Source organism: Triticum urartu, chromosome 5A, assembly GCF_056163025.1.
Source record: "Triticum urartu cultivar PI428250 chromosome 5A, HENAU_Tu73, whole genome shotgun sequence".
In the NCBI taxonomy this organism is placed as follows: Eukaryota; Viridiplantae; Streptophyta; class Magnoliopsida; order Poales; family Poaceae; genus Triticum; species Triticum urartu.
In genome coordinates, this window is record NC_141877.1 from 669,603,967 (window position 1) to 669,620,462 (window position 16,496).

The following is a 16,496-nucleotide window of genomic DNA, read 5'->3' on the forward strand; positions in this document are numbered from 1 at the left end:
GTACTTAAAAAAAATCAGATTATCATGTATATCCTGAAGATTCATCTATATTCATAAACATTGTGAAGTTTATATTGTGAGATATAATAGTTTAAGGATTTTTCTATACATGGTTGGTTTTCGAAATACTAAGCATGTTTAAATAGCTTTGAGAGGTATGTTATTCTGAACTCTGAAGCCCTCTTAATGGATTATTTTTATTGGAAGAATTATGCTATTTACTTTTGTTAAGCATGTTTCCCATTCTATTCCGTTTCATAAAATACTTCTTAATTTGACTTGATATATATGTTCTTTCAGGAGGGAGGGAGTTTTAGATGTTATGTCTTCACAATGTTAGCTGTACCTGCAAATAATTTGTAACTAGGTATCTCAGTTCATTATCTTCTGATAATGATGCTTGCAAATAATTTGCAATCTCCATTGTTGTTAGTAGGATTTGTAACTAGGTATCATTGAGCTACTAAAATGATATAGGTTTTTAGTCTGATGGTGTCTTAAATCACCACTTGCAAAGATTTGTAGGTAGTAGTCACTTCATGTTGTACTCAGTCTCGTAGGAAGTGAGGTATCATTGAGTATTTGTTTCGCAACCTGCAGATTATGTTTGTCCTTTCAAGTTATGTTTCCATGCTAAATCCAGTACAGGGCTATAGTTTCTCTTTTGGTATTCATGTTATCAAGATATTTGGCTTATTTGAGTCCAAGCAAAAGGAAATTGATTTGCCAAGTTCTTTTTCGATTAAGTTGTTGTACTATTGAGCCAAAACCAGATAAGCAAGAAATAGTTTATGGCCAGTGATTTTATGTATGGATTTGGTTTACATATATTTCAGGGGGAAATTGCACAACAAGAAACTCTGTTTGATCATTATAGACGCAACTATTTTTTTGAGCTTTGTAAACAACTAATTTTGTTGTTCGTCCAGGAGCTATACTTTAGTTTTGATTGCACAAGATAGCAACGTACTTGATATTGTCAAAATAATCTCATTTTTGCACTTCATACAATCTCTTAAAAATTATTAACCAAACATCGCGCAGCAAGGCGCGGGGTTTCATCTAGTAATAGTAATGAGCTAGCTCTATAAGATATTTACACATATACTATTAGGTAATTAAGGATGTTCAAGAGCCAAGGAAAATACATGATTTATTTCTATGTTCATATTAAAGGGCCCCAGGTTTTAGTTTCGCCCCGGGCCCCCGAATCGTCAGGACCGGCCCTGGACTAGGGATCGAGGAACACGGGCCAGAGTTCGGGTCGATTTCCATCGGCTGATGAGTCACGAATATTCACGCGATTAGACATACTGCATCTACCGCTCAAAGTCATGACATTGAACCTTCTTTTTTCTCTCATCAATGAATTTGGTAGAATCTACCAACATTAAAAAAAACCTTTAAAAAAACTTTCAACCTATTCATCTTCAATCACGGCAGTACAACGAACATTGGAAATAAGAAAATTATATCCAGATCCGTTGACCACCTAGCGATGACTACAAGTACTCAAGCAAGCTGAAGGCGTGCCACCGTCATCGCCCCTCCCTCGTCGAAGTTGGGCACAACTTGTTGTAGTAGACATTAAACGTTGTGTTTGTGCACTTTGTTTCCTTTTTATTTTCTTCTTACATATTTTTATGAAAATAAACTTCAATCTATTATTTGTTCTCTTTGTGACACCCGAAATCTTTAACTTTTTTAACACTCGCAGACGTACATCGTCGGAGTCGTTCTGCCCTTCCACTTGCCTAGAAAACACAGAGGCAACAGCCGCGGGCTATAGACTACTATCAAACCCAATAAGCATCGCGGAAGGGGCGGTCGATGGTGTTGTCCATGTCCGCGAGCTACCAGACAAGCGAGTTGAGCACCTCGTTTTGGTCATTCTCAAATGGCCACCCGTCATAGGTTGAGAGGAGAACCGTGGCCACATAGCACCTCCCCCCAGAAACTACTTTTCCCTTCCCCATGAAGGTAAACCCACCTCCTTCCTCTTCCCTCGCTGAAGCCAGTTCCTCTGGTTCTCTGCTGCCGCCGCCCTCTCATCTCCCACAAGGTGAAGCAACGCCGAGATGACGTCGGCCTGCTGCAACTGCGTTGGTTGGCTCCGTGTCACGTCCAACCCGACTAGCTGGCGCGTGACCCACCCTCACGCCCTGAATCGGGTTGAGGCTCGCCAACAAAGCGATGGCGGCCGGCGTGCAGGGAGATGATGGTCTCGTTGGCCCTCAAGTAGCATATGCCTGACGGATGTTGCTCGTCGTCAGCCCAGGGCTCGGTTGGTCAGAGCAGTCGGAGGTGAGTGGTAGGCTCGCCGTCACCATCACCAGTAGGAGCGATAGGCCGGTCTTCCTTGCATCGGTCGCTGTTCATGCGACGGAGGTGGAGGTCGTGTGAGATGGATGTTCGCCAATCTGTTCATGCGAGCCCTTGGTCACCTGTGCGGCCTTATTTCTGGTTGCCGCTATTGGCGCCGCCTCTCGCGGCACCGCTTCTTCTTCCTCTCCTCTCAACTCTCTCTTGAGTTTCTCACAAGAACACACACACAGGTGAAACTCTACACACACATACGCATATATACCAAGGAAGAAAACCAACTAGCTTTTCCGAGGGGTACTCTTCCTTGGCAACCACAGGTACTACATCTTTTCTGCCTCAGCCCTCACGGCCTTCATTCACTTACTCAACTTAAACAACCAGTACAACATGCTCATACTAAGGCCTTGTACAATGAAAGATGCTTAGAAAGGTGTTTAGAAAAATAAATCAAGTTTTTCAAAAACACCGATGCCTATTTCTATAGAAAAACGCTTAGTTAAGTGTCTATCCTGTACAAATAAATATCGGTAGCCTGATTTATTTTTTTAAACACCTTCCCTAAACACCTTGCATTGTACATGGCCTAATCAGCCACCGCGATGACCACTAACCCACGTACTAGTACATGACCCCATCGGATCGCTAGCTACGTGATCTGCACGGCCGGCGGCAGCGGCTAACAAACATATCCATGCAAACTAATGCACCTATTTTCTTGGCATCTTCCGGTCAAAGCTCCAGCCTCCTACGTGCCTTGCTGTTTCATGCGCCGTGTCGGCCGCATCACACAACATCTTAGCCTAAACTACATACAGACTCGCGAACCAACCTGTGGTTGGATGGTTAGAGAGACTCATAGGGGTAGGGTGTACATGTATGCGTTCATAGGGGTGAGTGTATGCGCGTATAGTGCCTCTACTGATGTTCAAAAAACTACATGCAGACTCAAAACACACATGCAGATCGATGAATCAAGATTAAGTCTAACAGCCGTCATGCTAGCAAGCACGGCCACGGCGATGTCTTCTCTGGTGCTACCGGCAAGATTTGTGAGCATTGATGCTTGTGCTTTCTTGTTCATGTTTTGGTGAGGAAGAAGGGAAAACACTGGAGCCAATAGATGTTTAGTGGGACTACGTTCTGATTTGACAACGCTAAAGGAAGCATATGCCATCTATCTCTCAAATTGGCTATTTGGATGGTGAAAAATCACCATGCCTAGCTTAAATTAATTGAGATTAGCTTGTTCTAATAATTTTTCTCAATGCAAGGAAGGAAACAGAATATGGGGATTGCAACCATGGAATGGTGATTAGATATTCTTGACAGAGAGGCATAGATTTCTAATGTCAGTCTTTTATAGTGTTCACATATGGCTGCAGTTTTTGCAACTATGGAATAGTGATTGGATATTATTGAGTATTCAATTCTTCATTCTTAATTGAATATATATTGGAAGTCAAATTTCCATGTATGGACTAACCTTCCAGTAATCAGGACTATCAGTGGTTATGTATTAATACCTGTTGGAAACTCCTATCTTACTGATGACTCTCCTTTATAGGTAAATCTGATCAAGACTACTAGATGATCAAAATGGAGGATTATTTCACTTTCAGCCCCATTTTGTAGTTGTACATCATTGTCTTACCACAGAATTTTAGATGGACATAGTATCCAGGATACCAACTATTTGGAACTCCTCTCTACAAAAATGGCTTAAGGGGATTGGTAACTAGAGTTCAGAGCATAAAATTATTCTAATTGCCATGTCTACAGTACACAGATTTGAGGGAGGAGATGGTGCTAAAACCCGCCCAGGAGGGGCCGGGTCAGCCTTAATGGCGGGTTATGTAAGAAGCCCAATATACAGTCAAGATGATAGTTTATTAGTATATATAGAAAGCCCAAAGGCCTCGGTCCGGCTTAAGGCCCGTTATTGTAAACCGCCATATGGGCGGAAAGACTTGTAAAGAAAGGCATGTAAAGGAAGTCACCGAGCCGGACACGATTATGAGCCGGCCGGGACTCTGTAAGCCACCAGGCGTCAACCCGTGTATATAAGGGGACGACTCGGTGGCGGCTTAGGGGAGAAAAAAGAATCAAGTCGATCACCAAGCCGGCAAGTTGAGCCTCTTGGAGATCGAAACCTCAGCAATACCAATCCCAACTAGACGTAGGCTTTTACCTTCATCGTAAGGGGCCGAACTAGTATAAAACCCTCTCTCATGTCCTTTGTCCTGATTAACCCCTTTAAGCTTCCTAGTGCGATGGCCCTACGACTAAGTCCTTGCTCTAGGACATCTGCCGTGACAATTCCACGACAGTTGGCGCCCACCGTGGGGGCAGCGCACGGTGGATTTGAGTTCTTGAAGAGCAACTTCGAAGTGCTCAAGGGATACGCTGTGGGCCGGATGACCAAAAGTCGTCGCGGCAAGATCTATATCGACGACGAAGGCTGGGGCCCCGAGGCCAGCTCAATTGAGTATGGGTACCGGGTCCCCTTCAGCGAATTCACGTCTTCATCGGCCGGATCGGCGAGTCAGGCCCTGGGCCGGATGTCCACACCGACCTCATCGAGACGACTCAGCGCGCCGGGTCCGCCCGTGTTCAATCTGTCGTGAAGCATGCCTTCGTAGGCTGCATCCACGGCGGTGAATACTCCAAAGGATCGATGGAGGGCGGAGAGACGGCCATCTGCTCTGATATTGCATCATCAATAGGTGAGACGGACTCGTTGTACCAACTGCAAGATGGCGTGCTCGGGGGCTGTTCCGATGGCAGCAGTATTCCGGACCCCCTTGAGCCGCCGAATTGGGCCGGAGTCTTCATGGCAGGGACACAGCCCGGGCAGAACTCCACCGCAGCGACAGCGGCGGCCATCGGGTCAGCAGCTGCCGGGTCAGGAGACCCCACGCGCCCCCCGGCTCAGGTTTTAATGGACCTCATGGATAAACTAACGACTCTGTTAACCGCCGCGGTAGAGCCGGCGGATAAAGCCCAACATGACGCGGAAGTGGCACGCATGTGGGAGGAGATGGTGCAAGCTAAGGAAAATCTAGCCGCGGAGGAAACCCGGATGGCAGCAGAGCGAGCAGCTTTGGATGCTCGTGCTCAGCAGCTTCAAGCAGAAACCTTCCGGCTCTCGGTAGATCTTAATGCATCAAACGAAGTCATGAGGAGGAGGCGTCAGAAAACTCAGTCATGTCTGCCTCTAACGTTGGATCCGAGGAATCTGTTCCATACACCCGGAGCTGGAGGGAGCAACCCGCCAAAGGCAAACCGGGTCACGACGCCCGGTGCACCAGTTCAGCACCGCACCATGGAGCCACCGCGCATGAATACAGCTCCTCGTTATATAGCAACGCCCCCGGGTCGCTTTTCCAACCCCATGGAGAACCTCATTGCGGCATCGGCTCGTTTGGCAGCTCTCCCAATGGAAGGCGACTCGCCAGCAGCAATTGAAACCCGGAGGGTAAGAGAACTGCTTCAGACAGCTTTGGCCGAGCAGGATGCATACTCCTACAGTCGAGACAGGATTCATTCAACTCCTCGCCCAAGCCGGAGCCCGAGTTACAGTAGGCACATGGAGTCTGCAGAGATGTCAAGTAATGCTCAACGCCACAACCGGCCACATAGGCATGAGCCAGTGCGGGATGGAGCCCTTAACTTGTCGGATCAGGAGAGGCGGAACGGGCGGCTCAGATAGCAGAAGAGCAGGCAGCTCACCAGACCTTTGCGCCTTATCCAGCAACCTCGGTTAAGGCAGGAGTGGTTACAAGAACCGGAGGCATACCTTGCCTGGTCACAGCCATACGCAATGAGCGGTTGCCCAAGGATTTCAAGGGACCTTGTAAGGTACCTAACTACACGGCTGACTTACAGCCGGGGGCTCGGATTGAGAGCTATGAGATGGCTATGGAGCTGTTGGAGGTTAGTGATGCTGCAATGGCCAAGTACTTTACCATGATGTTGGATGGAACGGCTCGGACCTGGTTGAAAGGATTACCACCCAATTCCATCGGCTCATGGGCAGAGTTGAAGGCACGGTTCATCCAGAACTTTAAAGACACGTGTAAGCAGCCAATGTCAATTGTGGACCTGACCAATTGCAAGCAAGAGGATGGAGAATTTACGACCCATTGGGTGCGCCGGGTCAAGGAGATAATACATTCGTCTAATAAAATGGACGCCGGCTCAGCAGTTTTGATGTTGGAGAAAAATTGCCGTTTTGAACCTCTGAAGCAGAAGTTGGGGCGGCTTAAACGAGACTGTAATGACATGGGAACGTTGATGGCAGCTCTTGTCAAGTATGCCAATTCTGATACCACCAAAGACCCGGCGTTTGATGAAGAAAAAGCCACGAAGGGAAAGAAGAACGGCAATGGCAAGGGTCACCACCATAACCCGGCAAATCAAGGAGGTAATAAGCGTAAGGCTGATTAGTTTGTTGCTAATACTAATGCGCAGGGTGGTAATCAGCGGCGCAAGGGCAGGCAGCCCCCTCGATCGGGCGGGTCAGGCCCCACCCTTGAGCAGCTGTTGAATGAACCTTGTCCAAGACACGGCACCAGGGAGAAGCCAGCTACCCACTTGTGGAAGGATTGCACGATCATGAAGGCCTTTAAAAATTCAAATGCATTTGATGGGGGTCACGGTCCGGGTGGAGGCTCAGGCGACTTTCAGGGCCCGGGCGCCGGTTCAAGCGGAGGAAGTTTTCATGGTCATCCTGGTCACCAGGGAGGATATAATCAGCAACACGGCCAAGGGAATCAATAGCAACAACAATCCGGCTATCAGAGCAACCCGAAGCAGTTGAGTAGTGGACAGTATCATGTCTTTACTACCAGTTTATGTAAGAGAGACCAGAAACTCCACAAGAGGGCCGTCAATGCCGTTGAGCCGGCAATTCCACGTTATTTACGTTGGTCATAGCAGCCCATTGTATGGAGCAGAGAGGACCACCCGCCCCGGGTTGATAATCCGGGTCACTTGGCGTTAGTAGTGGCACCTCAGGTTGGTGGGTACAAGTTTACCAAAGTACTCATGGATGGAGGCAGCAGCATCAACATCCTTTATTATGAGACGTTTCGCCGGATGGGATTGACGGACAAAAATCTTAAACAATCCAACACTATTTTTCATGGTGTGGTGCCTGGTAAATCGGCATACCTAGTTGGTAAGATCGAGTTGGAAGTAGCCTTTGGAGATGAGTATGACTCCAGAGCAGAAAAACTAACCTTTGAAGTGGTTAAGATCAAAAGCCCATATCATGCTCTGTTTGGGCGGCTGGCTTATGCCAAGTTCATGGCTCGGCCGTGTTACGTGTATTTGCAGCTCAAGATGCCGGGTCACAAGGGCACCATTACAGTCCATGGGAGCCGGAAGATAGCCTTGGAATATGAAGAAGGGGATGCTGCCTATGCTGAATATGTTTGTGCGATAGAGGAGTTGAAATTCTACAAGGATCATGTTGACCCGGCGGACATGACGTCATTAAAAAACCAACAACAAAGCATGAGCCGGAGTTAAAGTTCAAGTCAGCTGATGACACTAAGATGGTTGACTTTGTGCCCGGCGATTCATCCAAACAGTTCATCATCAGCGCAAACTTGGATCCGAAATAGGAAAGCGCGCTCATCGAGTTCATCCGTGAGAACCAGGACATCTTTGCATGGAAACCTTCAGACATGCCTGGTGTCCCGAGGGAACTCGCTGAGCACACTTTTAATATCGATCCAAAGTTCAAACCTGTCAGACAGTTTCTTCGGCGGTTCAATGAAGAAAGGCGCAAGGCCATTGGAGAAGAGGTGGCTCGGCTCTTGGCGGCCGGGTTCATTGTGGAGGTCTTTCACCCAGAGTGGTTAGCTAACCCGGTGCTCGTGCTCAAAAAGAACGACACCTGGCGTATGTGTGTGGATTACACAGATTTAAACAAGGCCTGTCCGGCTGATCCGTTTGCTCTTCCTTGTATTGATCAAATCATTGATACTACGGCGGGTTGCGTGCAGTTGAGTTTCTTAGATGCTTACTCCGGGTATCATCAGATTAAGATGGCAGTCAAGGATCAAGAGAAAACAACGTTTATAACACCTTTTGGGACTTTCTGCTATGTGTCTATGCCTTTTGGGCTCAAGAGTGCTCAGGCGACTTACCAACGGTGTGTGCAGAATTGTCTTCATGATCAAATTGGGCGCAATGTTCATGCCTATGTGGATGATATAGTGGTGAAGTCCAGAGAAGAGGAAACCTTGGTCACAGACCTGAAAGAGACTTTTGATAATCTTCGGGTTTACAAGATGATGCTTAACCCGGCCAAGTGTGTTTTTGGAGTACCAGCCGGCAAACTCTTGGGCTTTCTGGTGTCTAACCGAGGTATTGAAGCTAACCCGGAGAAGATCAAGGCAATTATATCTCTGGCCAAGCCAACCTGCGTCAATGATGTTCAATGACTGGCGGGTCGTGTGGCTGCTTTGAGCCAGTTCATAAGCCGGTTAGGGGAAAAGGCTATGCCTCTGTATCAGTTGATGAAGAAAACAGATGTGTTTGTTTGGAGTGATGCTGCGAACGCCGCTTTTGAGGATCTGAAGGCACAACTGGTTGAGCCGCCGGTCCGAGCTGCTCCAATTGAGAAAGAGCCGCTATTATTATACGTAGCTGCCAACTCACGGGCTGTTAGTGTGGCTATGGTGGTAGAGCGCAAGGAGGCTGACAAAGAGCATCCGGTTCAGCGGCCGGTTTATTATGTCAGTGAAGTGTTAATTGAGTCTAAGCAACGATATCCACATTGGCAGAAGCTTGTTTATGGGGTGTTCATGGCAAGCCGGAAGCTTAAGCATTACTTTCAGGGACATCCAATCACCGTGGTTAGCTCTGCTCCTTTGGGAGACATTATTCAAAACAGAGAAGCTACAGGGCGAGTTGCCAAGTGGGCAATTGAGCTTGGGTCTCATGGGCTGAAGTATGTTCCATGCACTGCGATTAAGTCTCAAGCTTTGGTTGACTTCATCAATGACTGGACAGAGATGCAGATGCCAGAAGAAAAGCCGGACAACACATATTGGACTATTCATTTTGATGGGTCTAGGCAATTGGAAGGCTCGGGGGCTGGAGTTGTATTAACTTCCCCATGAGGTGATAAATTTTGTTATGTGTTACGATTGATGTTTCCGTGCACTAACAACGCAGCAGAGTATGAAGCATTGCTCCATGGTCTTCGAGTGGCAAAGGAGATGAGCTTGAGCCAGGTTAGATGTCTTGGTGATACAGATCTAGTGGCTCAGCAGGTGTCTGGCAAGTGGGATTCCAAAGACTCTCTCATGGCGGCTTATCGCCGAGAGGTCGATGCGGTTGCAGGATATTTTAAAGGTTATCAGGTGGAACACATTGACCGTCGAAAAAACGAAGCAGCTGATGCTTTAAGCCGGCTGGGGTCTCAACGTAAGCCGGTACCACCCAACACCTTTTTAGATGTTTTGCATCACCCCTCTGTCAAGTTGCCCACAGAAGAAGATTTAGTTGTTCCTGACCTGGAGGCGCAGTTGGTGGCGGCTCTTCATGTCATCCCAGATTGGACGGTGCCGTTTTTGGCTTACATGACCTAGGGAGAATTGCCAGCGGATGAGACCCTGGCTCGACAGATAACCCGGCGGTCTAAGTCCATGACGATTTCGGATGGAGAGGTATTTCATCGCAGTGTTTCCGGAGCATTTCAACGGCGTGTCTCCCTCGAAGAAGGTCAAGAAATCCTTCGTGAGATCCATGAAGGAGATTGTGGTCATCACGCCGGGTCAAAATCCTTAGTGGCCAAGGCGTTTCGTCATGGTTTTTACTGGTTGACGGCTCACGCTGATGCGGAAGATCTGGTCAGTAGATGTGATGGTTGTCAGAAATTCGCACGACGAGCGCATGTGCCGGCTCAAGAGCTCCGGGTGATTCCAATAACTTGGTCGTTTGTAGTCTGGGGGCTTGACATGGTGGGACCTTTCAAAAGGTCTAAAGATAGAAAGACACATCTCTTGGTGGCTATGATAAGTTCACTAAATGGGTTGAGGCGGAGCCTGTGAGTAAGTGTGATGCAGCCACATCGGTTCAGTTCATGAAGAAAATAATCTTCCGTTTCGGTTTTCCACACAGTATTATCACAGACAATGGCACTAATCTATCCCAAGGGGCTATGGAAGAGTTTTGTCAGCGAGAGCACATCCGGCTTGATGTTTCTTCTATAGCTCATCCTCAATCCAATGATCAAGCTGAGAGAGCCAATCAGGAAATTCTGAAAGGGCTAAAGCCCCGGCTTATGGTTCCTTTACAGCGAACGCCGGGTTGTTGGGTAGAGGAGTTGCCTTCAGTGTTATGGAGCATCAATACTACACCCAATAGGTCTACGGGTTACACACCCTTCTTCATGGTTTATGGGGCAAAAGCAGTATTGCCCAGTGACATCTGTCATGACTCGCCCCGTGTGGCGGCTTATGTTGAAGCTAACAATGAAAAAGCCAGACAGAATGCGCTTGACTTGTTGGATGAAGAAAGAGACTTAGCAGCAGCACGGTCAGCAATCTATCAACAGGACATGTGTCGTTATCACAGCCGCCGGGTTAAGACCAGGACTTTTTAGGAAGGCGACTTGGTGCTCCGGCTCATCCAAGATCTTTCAGATGCACACAAGTTATCCCCACCTTGGGAAGGACCCTTTGTGGTCAGCAAAAATTTAAACAACGGGTTTTACTACTTCATTGATGTTTGAGAGCATGCAGACTCGCGTAAGTCAGAAGAGGAGACCCGTCGGCCATGGAACATTGCTCAACTTCGGCCGTACTATACCTGAGCCACCAGTTCTCATCATGTACATACGTTCACATTGTATATACGATGATAAGCAATAAAGTAGGACCATCAGTCTCTTTTCTTTTCAAAGATTATGCATCTTTATTATTTTTCACAAATGACTATTAAGGATTTGATCATATTTGAATCAAGTTTAACCTTTTCTAGTCCGGCTTATGATCGTATTCGAATCTAGCTATAAATCTCATGGTCACTTGGGGGCTTCCTGTTCAAACATAGGTCGTATTCGAACCAAAGAGAACATAGCTGTCGTAACCCTCTTGATCGGCTCAAAGCCAAAATCACTTGGGGGCTTCTTGATCGTATCCGAATCATAGCTTAACCCCTTTTGAGCCGACTTGGATCGTATTCGAATCAGGGTCGTTAAAAACCTCTCAAGGTCATTTGGGGGCTTCCTGTTCAAACTTAGGTCGTATTCGAACCAAAGAGAACATAGCTGTCGGTACCCTTTTGATCGGCGCAACGCCAAAGCCATTGGGGGCTATATGGTCGTATTCGAACCTTAGCTTAACCCCTTTGGTCCGGTTTACTGATCGTATTCGAATCAGAAACTCCCAATCTTTTGAATACAAATTGAAAATTATGTTTATTATCTGTTGCTTGCCTTTGAGTTTTTGTTGTTTCAATATTACAAATGAGATAGCCTGGTTTTCTTTGCCAGCTCAATTATTGGACAACACAACCACCCGGGTTATTCAAGCCGGTGTTCTAAGGAACCAAAGGTAGGAGCTACTGAGATATGATGATTATTGAATATTCAAGGAATATTAACTTTTATACATATTGAGTTATCAATTCATCACCCGGGTTACTTCAGCCGGTGATCTAAGGATCAACAAGGATAAGGTAAATTTATGGATTGTATATTAGGTGTTTAAGCCTAGTTGGTTCTAAACCGCCTTGCCAGGTTTTTTCCTTATTTTCACAGGAACAGAGTTCAAACATTGTGGAGACAAGCATTAAACGATGCATAAGAAAGCATTAAACATTGGCATCTGGAAGCACAGATTCACATAAGAAGTATTTTATGCACGACGGCACAAGCAAACAGGCAGAGTTTTTACTAAAGTTATTACAAGGCTTTATAAACCTGTGAAGATGATCACTGTCCCTCCCTCACCGATTCACCACCGTATGGTTGCTGGAAGTTAGACTTTGACCAATCAAAGCCGTTCATGGCGACGAATTCGGCTTCATCGTCAATCAGGCCCACCGGGTCAATTTTCGGAGCAAAGGTATCTTCTCTCACAGGTGGGATTAGATCTGCTACTTTATATGAAGGAGTGGCCATCTTCTTATTTTCACTGTCAAAACCCGGCTGGTACTTGTCCACATTGGTGTCCTCTCCAAGACTAGTGGCCTGAGCCCGGACTTCGCGTACACACGCTATAAAATCATCTTGGTCAAACGGAGACCCGTCCTCCTTCACGGTAGGATAGCCCCTTGCTACATCCGTCGGGTCTAGATCTGGCACCCAAGCCTTGGAGCAGCTTAGAGCAGTCAAAGCTCCGGCTCGCGCACAGGGACGTTTTACCTCTTGGAACCGGGAAGGAAGGATGGACAGCTTCTTCAGGACATCACTAAGCCGGTTGGATCCTTGGTTTGCAGGAGAGATAGCGGCCAGAGCTCGTTGTGCACCAATGTACAGTTGTTCAACCTAGGTGTATACGGCCTTCAGTTTAACCAACGGGTCTTGGCTCACATTTTTGTTTCGCGGACCTGCATATATTTAACAGAGTCAGTGGGCAGTTTATAGTCCGGTTTGGCATAAAATACACGAAAGGTCAAAACTAGGCAGCTTACCAAAGATAGCAGCGACCATCTAAGACACCCGGCCCTTTAAACCGTTCAGCTCAGTTGATATTTCTTTCAGGGCTGTTTCGGTTGTTTCAGCTCACTGGGTCAGAAGTGTTTTCTCATCTTCCCAAGTTTTCTCTTTGACATCAAAGTTGGTCTTCAAATTCTCCGTTTCAGAAAGGCTTACTTGTAGTTTGGAGGTGGAAGACTTCAGTTCTGATTCCTGACTCGCTAGCCGGGTCTTTGCGTCACTCAGTTGAGAGTTTAGTTCAGACAATGCATTCTGTGAAATATTCAGACAAGTCAAGACTTGGTTTTAAATTCCAGCATCCAAATTCAAGATTCAAGTCCCAAGTACTTTACGAATAAACCACTTGGCACTTGGGGGCTAATGTATGCCAAATCAAATTTTTTACAACTCTACCGGCATATTTGAAGTCCCAAGTCCTTTACAAAGTAACAACACTTGGCACTTGGGGGCTAATGTACGCAGTTCAGCAAAGTTTTTCAAGGTTAAGCCGGAGTGTTAAAATACTTTAAAGACAATTTTAAATTCTAAAGTACCGATTCATTACTGATCAAAATAAACCAGTCCTTGGGGACTATGGGTGAAGTTTTGTTCTATCAGTACAAGGCAAAGCTTCAGAGATAAAAGTTTTGGCTTATATTCTAAGTCTACAGGTCATTTCGTTTCTCTTATAATCTGAAGACTTGGGGGCTGAAGGAATGTTGGTAAACCGGAAATAACATACCTCATACTTCAACTGCAGCTGCTTGACCATCTCAATCTCAGACTCACGACTGGAGTGTACATGACTGAGATAGCCGGATAAGATATCACTGGCATTGAGATGGTCATAGTTGGCGATATCAACGCAAACCTTCTGCCGCTCCAACGCTTCTTGCTTTGTTGTGCACCGAGCCAACACCGTTGGATTCCCCGGCTCAACAAAGAGGCTCCCAGTAATTTGAACATCTGGAGCACGTGGAGACGATGGGTTAGTTGAGCTTGATGGTCCGACTGTGGAAGGATTCATGGTAGCTTGGTCAAGGGACGGCTCCGAAGGATTCGCTTCATGGATAATAGGCGGGTCTTCTGGGGCGGCAGTTAGTGGAGAAGGCGGCCTAGCCGGATTAGACATTGGTACTGGCGGGTCTTCCGCCGGCTTTGTTACCTTCGCTTTCTTGGATCTCGCCTGGCCACTAAAGAAAAAAAAATATATATATACATTATAGGACAATCAACATCAAAGATACAATTGAACAGTTCGCAAGAAAAGAAGATTTTTTGATTACCCAGGGGCAGTCTTGAAAGCCGGGAATTGTGTTTGAGAAGAGTCGCCTGAAGAACGAGACACCTCCTAAAAAGGTAAAAGAAAGGAGTTAAAAAGGAATACAGTGAGCAGGATTCATTAAAACAAGTTAAGGATAGTAAAAGTAAACCTCGTTCGGGCGTTTTCGAGGGGTTTGTTGAAGATCAACAGCTGGTTCATGTTCAATCTCAGTGTCACAGTGGCTTTCGTGTTGCTGCTTTTTCAAATGAAAGTTGGGATCCAAGTGAGCTAAAGGGTTAGAAAACCTTGCTTTATGGATCACTCATCGAACTTTGTGTCTTGATAAGGGCTCTGAGTCAGAGGAAATGATAGTTACCTCTGCTTCCCCGGCCTGACTGGCCCTAGTGTCATCCTGGTAAGGACCAGTGTCAATAAGATTGTTAAAAAATTGGCCAAGGGAATCAAGGGCTACCTCCGAGTTAGACGAATCATCAAGCTTCATTAAATCTTCAGCAGTTGTTTTCTTCTTTTTCTTTGATTTCCGGGTCGTCTTCTTGGTGTTCATAGCGGCGGCTTTCGCCTTCTTGGCAGCTTCGTGGTCATATTTCACCTTCCAGAAGTCAGAATTGGCCTGTAAAGACAAGAAGAAAGATTAGTATTAAGTACCGATAGCTGGGCAAAACATAAAGAAAAAGAGATATACTTACTTCTGGCACCAGATTAATCTTGTAGAAGGGACTTAACCCAACAATACTGCAATCTTCGTACTTCCCTTTTACCAAAAGGGTTGACATCGAAACAATGTCTTCTTCGGTGAGTTCAACTGGGCTGTGACGAAGAGGGTGGTCCGGGCTTCCGTCGTATTCATACATCAATTGAGATTGACGACTTAATGGGATAACCCGCCATGAGATCCAGCAACGGGTCAGATCTACTCTGGTTAGACCATTACCCAACAAGCCATTGATTCTTCTAATGGAGGGAAGAAGCTTCCTACACTCAGCGACGGTAAGCTTATCCGGAAGGGTGAACTTGGAGTCAAGACGACTAGGGCGGTAACCCGGCAGAGGCTTCTCGTTTGCTGGAGAAGTATCCTGACAATAAAACCAAGTTTGGTTCCAGTCTTTTGGGTGGCTCGGTAAGACGATGAGAGGAAAGAAAGCACCCTGACGGCGCTGAATCAAGATGCCTCCAAGTTCTAAGCTAGAACCGTTGGTGCATTCATTCTGGCGATTCAGATAAAAGTACTCTCCAAACAGCCTACGGTGGGCTCTTGCTGAAGATATGCCTCACAGAGCACTTGGAAGTTACAAATATTGGAAATAGAGTTGGGTCCAAGGTCCTGAGGATGGAGTTTGAAAAAATGAAGGACCTCTCTGAAGAATTTTGAACCGGGTGGTGAAAATCCACGGTTCATGTGGTCAGTGAAGATAATTACTTCTCCATCTTTTGGATTGGGACGTTCTTCCTCCGGGTCAGGAGCACGATAAGACATGACATTCTTTGAAGGCAGAAACCCAACGATGAAGAACTCTTTTAACCGTTCTTCAGTTACGGATGAAGGGACCCAGTTACAGACGGTGGGTGACTTCGACGGCATGATGTGCAACGAACTGAAAAAATAAATAATAATAATATGCCGGTTCAGTCTATGGTCAATTATAAAGCAAGTAATGGCGGTTTAACTAAGGGCTAATGGCATATAATGAAGAGAAAGCCGGAGTGGTAAGCCGCCATGACTACAGATTTTCTCAGAAGGCAGAATTCAGTTAAGTGTTGGCATAAACAAGTTTCACCAAGTTATTATTATCATTTTGGATCAAAGGGCTGTTTCAAAAAGGGAAATATTCTAGACCTAAAAACATAGTACAGAGGAGTTCGTTGACTATAACGAAGCATCTATACAGGTAAAAGGGATCTACTGATATCAAAAACGAATGCCAAACAGCTACCGCGCGAGTTATATCTCTTTTCTGGATCAAAAGAAGTTGTGGAGAAGATCTACAAGATGGCCCGTGATGGACAGATGAAGAACACTGAAGAACTCGTAAACCTAGAAACAGATCTAGGTGCGTGAGAGAGAAGAAAGCTTATAAGAAGCAGGCCTGCCGCAAAGAGTCACCGCGTTCTCTGGACAAACTCAGGGTGATGCAGTGGCCAAGCTTGACGACGACGATGAGAGTTGCGGCGACGGCGGAGCTCAAGCAGCGACGGAGGTTGCGAGAGGAAGAAGATGAGGAAGAAAGGAGA

At 46.3% G+C, this 16,496-nt stretch overlaps 1 protein-coding gene across 1 annotated transcript in view; it reads right to left on the reverse strand.

The window, feature by feature from the left end:
* The window catches only part of LOC147973942 (uncharacterized), a 47,631-nt gene that overhangs the window by 7,058 nt on the left and 24,077 nt on the right, over positions 1 to 16,496 (reverse strand). Inside the window, exons 3-5 of the mRNA XM_087524847.1 lie at positions 14,954 to 15,018; positions 14,719 to 14,877; positions 14,269 to 14,333 (exon numbers count right to left, since the gene is read on the reverse strand). Of these exons, the coding sequence (XP_087380973.1) occupies positions 14,269 to 14,333; positions 14,719 to 14,877; positions 14,954 to 15,018 (289 nt within the window). The remainder of the gene's footprint in view (positions 1 to 14,268; positions 14,334 to 14,718; positions 14,878 to 14,953; positions 15,019 to 16,496) is intronic.